The 3990-nt window shown below is 47.7% G+C and overlaps 1 protein-coding gene across 2 annotated transcripts; it reads left to right on the top strand.

The window, feature by feature from the left end:
* The first annotated feature begins 559 nt into the window (after positions 1 to 559).
* LOC147898005 (zinc-finger homeodomain protein 2-like) lies at positions 560 to 2255 on the top strand. Of its 2 annotated transcripts, XM_087380189.1 has the most exons (4): positions 560 to 1095; positions 1204 to 1491; positions 1626 to 1714; positions 1857 to 2255. In XM_087380189.1, exons 1-3 carry the CDS (start codon positions 686 to 688, stop codon positions 1699 to 1701), a joined length of 774 nt encoding a protein of 257 aa, XP_087236315.1. In that variant the 5' UTR covers positions 560 to 685; the 3' UTR covers positions 1702 to 1714; positions 1857 to 2255. The 2 variants fall into 2 exon arrangements, with proteins under 2 accessions (XP_087236315.1, XP_087236314.1); XM_087380188.1 differs by having other exon boundaries at positions 560 to 1491.
* The last annotated feature ends 1735 nt before the right edge of the window (positions 2256 to 3990 follow it).

Genomic DNA, 3990 nt, shown 5'->3' with positions numbered 1-3990 from the left:
TTCTGATGAAGCGCGCCATTTTAGTGTTGGTAAAAGTACTAGTTACGGAGTGCGGGGCTAAGGGTTGTGCAGACCGAAGCACGGAGCTACCGGCTTCCCTTTCTTTTTCTTGTCTATCTGACAAGGTGCAACAATTGCTGAGCTTCGCTCCTCATCGCCTTCACTAGTCCCCCTTCTCTCTCTCACTCCTTGCACCTCTCTTCTGGTCTTTGCAAGCAATGTCCACAGCTGGGTAGTCTCTCTCCTTTCTTCAAACCCTTCCTGCTTGTTCTCTCCCCCCCTCCTTATACCCTCCACGTCCTTCTGTATCCCCACCCCTCCCCATTTTTATTATATACCTATAGATTAATCCCCCATCCCCTCCCTTCGTTTCTACTGTGCACACACACCCCGGTCAACCTCCCTAACCTCCTTCCCCTAAGTTTATCTCATCTTAATGCGGATCTTCACCCTTCCCCGCAAATCCCGAACGGCTTTGCACTAGCTTCCGCTTCTGCTGCTGCTTGTGTTTCCCTTGTGATCGATCTCTCCCACCTGGTCGTCGTATCCACCTGGCAAGCTCAGTTGCTTCTCGATCGACTTGTTTGGGAAAGTAATGATCGATTGGAGCTGCAAACGGCCAAACCCTAACAGCGATCTGGCATGTTGCAAACCGGTGGGAAACTGGCGACGATAGTGCTGTAGAATGGACCTGGGTGGACCGCAGGAATCCGACATCACGATGCCAATTTCAGTGAACTATGGCCCAATTCACGAGTCCTCCAAATTTAAAATGTTGAGCAGCGGCGGACCGATCACTTCCGGCGCTGGAGCAGGAGGAAACGGCGGACCTCCGCCAGCGGAAGTCCGGCCCAGCGTAACCGAGCCTATGCCCAAGAAAGCCGTGAAATACAGAGAATGTCTGAAAAATCACGCGGCGGCCATTGGTGGTCATGCCCTCGATGGGTGCGGAGAGTTTATGCCCAGTGGCGAGGACGGTACCCTGGAAGCGCTGAAATGTGCTGCTTGCAATTGTCATCGTAATTTCCACAGAAAAGAAGTGGAGGGAGAGCCCTCGTGCTACTGCTTCAGCCCCCGCATGAAGGACAGAAAGAGGTTTGCACCGCTAACCTTGCCTCCCCACACTCCCCAGCTTGCACTGCCATCGAACTCTGCCATCCCTGCACGCCCTAATCAGCAGATGATCATGGCATTGGGCTCCAGCCCTAATGACTGCGAAGATCAGGAGATGGGGATGATGCCAGGCTCACTCATGCACCACCAGTTGGGCCATCCTTCGGTCAATGCACTTTCTGTGATGAAGAAGCGGTTCCGAACCAAGTTCACGGCCGAGCAAAAGGAGAAAATGTTTGCCTTCGCGGAGAAGCTTGGATGGAGGATTCAAAAGCACGACGAGGCCGCTGTGCAGCAATTTTGCGTGGATGCCGGGGTCAAGCGGCACGTCCTCAAGGTCTGGATGCACAACAACAAGCATACCTTCGGAAAGAAGATGTAAGATATGCTGTACTTGCCCTCAGCACTTAGGTACTTCCAGTTGTACTTTGTTAACCTTAAGATTTATTACAGTTGTGTAGGTCGACGATGTTAAGTGGTGGAGGATTCTGTGTGTGTGTGTGTTTGATTAGGTTATCGAACGAAATTGGCGTGGGTTATCTGGATAACGGGGGATCACCCACAAACAGCTCCGGCATGCACGCTTGATAGACGCTCCCGGGTATTTTACTGAGCCTTCAAAAGTTCCCGTGATTGAGGATGGAGTTGGAAATTTGACAGCGCTTTCAGACCGCACTGGATATTGAGCTCTAAATTTGTGAAGCTTCATGACAAGTTGCCAACCCGTAATCTGTGTTTTTCAGGTTTGGATTTGCCGAGCCCTTCAACCTGGTTTCCGACACAGTCTAATTACTTAGTCACAGTCCCACTAGATTTGTATTCTTCTCACAACGATCACCACGCTCAATGGATGATCATTGAGCCGGGTATCCAGCTCCATATCTAGAGACGAAAGCTTAAAGTAATAATAGCTGCTCCATCTCCACTGCAGAGTTAAGTGGAATGACTACTTCTACTTTATCAGTCCCTTTGATCGTCTAGTATTAACTTGGTCGGTCCTCATTCTATGTAACTGATCAAGTATAGAATGTATTGTTTACACCTTCATACGTCCTTGTAATCAGACAAATTACTTAGCAGGAGTCCACTACTACGTGGTGAGAAATATCTCCTCGTCACGGGGGAACAGGTTGATCTAGGTTTAGCTGACCACTTTGACTCAATTGTAGTCTAGCTCTCCCCCTCCCCCCAAAAGGATGCAGATGCAACATGTCTGGTTGTAGAAATTAATTGATAATTCCATTGCTGAAGTATGCAACGGTGTTAATTTAAGCTCAACAATGGTCGATTGCCAAGCATAATGGCGCGCTGTCATGTTTCCTTAAGGAGAAATGGTTCCGAATTTGGATTTGCCAGAGGTACCCTGCGAGCCAAGTTCTGTGTATCATGAAATTTTTTTTCTCGTCGACGCTGGGAGCCAAGTTCTGTGTATCATGATTTCTTTTTTCTCGTCACTTGTGAGCGGGATAGAGTAGGTGGCCTAAAATAGTTTAGATAATGCTTGCGGGTAACCGACTGTTTGTCTTGTCTGAAGATTTCTCTGGGTTCGAGCCGATCTGAAAGCAACTAGCAAGCCCGGGAAGTAGGATACTAGGATGTGTGCTTGAAGTGGAGAATTTGTGGTGATCTGCCCGCCTGTGTGGAGACACGAGAGTCTGAGGGGAAGAGACGAAGCTTTACACCGAAAGGAGGTGAGAGAGAGAGAGAGAGAGAGAGATGAGAGTGCAGGGCGCGGCTATCGAATGTTTCAGAAAAAGAGAAGAAAGAGACAGTGCGACCACAGAGTACACATGCACGCGGGGAATAAGCTTAAGCTCATGAGCATGGTGGCAGGGCTCGCGCCACATACCTACACAACAGAAGGACCAGTGCCGAGTCGCCGACTAGGCCCACTCGCAGTAGCTGTAGCGATAGAGAAGTCTCTTATCCTCCATATCTCAACGCGTAGGAAACTGCTGCGCCTCACATGATCGCCATAGCCAGCCTTCTGTACAATGATACTGTCGCCAGTATCATGTCTACTGTAACAAATTATTTCGACAGTCTTATCCTTGCCCTGGTCGCCTCACTTCTTCGCAACAGATCGCTCGCTCATCTCCTTCCTGTCGTTGATCTCGCTAACTAGAACTCCGGTTAAGCGACGTCTGCAGCGACTCTGATATGCTTCATGAGTCCGTCACCTTTCCAGCAAGTAATCCAACATCCATAGACGGGGTATAATCTAGCCTTCCCTGGGGACAGCAATCCCTATGGATCATAGCTTTCTCCTGGGTTCTATTTGCATCAACGACGCTGCTATGATTCTTTATAAATCCTCAATCCATACCCTGCTCAAAGTGGAGATCCCATTTCAGACATACCGCCATAGGGTATCAATCGAGCACCTTGCCCTGTAAACAATTCTAGGCTAGAGCATCAAAGATAGAAGACTCTATAGTGTAAAAGTTAGCATCCCTCGATAGGGTGTCAATCAAGCACCTTGTCAAGAATAGAAGACTCTATCGTGTAAAAGTTAGCATCCCTTGCATAGGGTGTCAATCAAGCACCTTGTATAGGCTAGTGTAGAGCGTGAAGACTTTCTCTAGTGTAAGAGTTCTCATACATGTTTGCATAGTACATACTCCATTGTGCAGCTACTAGAGACCTTGATTTTCCAATTTAACTCTCTTTCAATGTGATCACTTTTTGAGATGTATGTATGCTTTTTGTGATTGTAATACCATGGAGAAACCTAATCTTATAAGATTTTCAGGCCCATTCATTGACTCCATTTACTTGATTAATTAAGTACTCTAGATACCATCAAAAGGTCACGTGCTTTAAGCTTTTCCGAAGTCTATTTCACATGTCCTTGATTTTCATTATATATTAATGGTC

This window comes from Dipteris shenzhenensis, chromosome 10 (genome assembly GCF_047967505.1).
Source record: "Dipteris shenzhenensis isolate YYH24624 ecotype China chromosome 10, Dip_SZ_1.0, whole genome shotgun sequence".
NCBI lineage: Eukaryota > Viridiplantae > Streptophyta > Polypodiopsida > Gleicheniales > Dipteridaceae > Dipteris > Dipteris shenzhenensis.
The sequence above is the reverse complement of the archived record's forward strand: the minus strand, read 5'-3'. Positions and strand labels throughout refer to the sequence as shown.

Excerpts from the sequence above, each read along its gene's own strand:
- LOC147898005 (XM_087380188.1), top strand. The coding sequence starts at position 686 with ATGGACCTGGGTGGACCGCAGGAATCCGACATCACGATGCCAATTTCA. Across the intron at positions 1,492-1,625 it reads CATACCTTCGGAAAGAAGAT|GTTATCGAACGAAATTGGCG; the intron begins GTAAGATATGCT and ends GTGTTTGATTAG.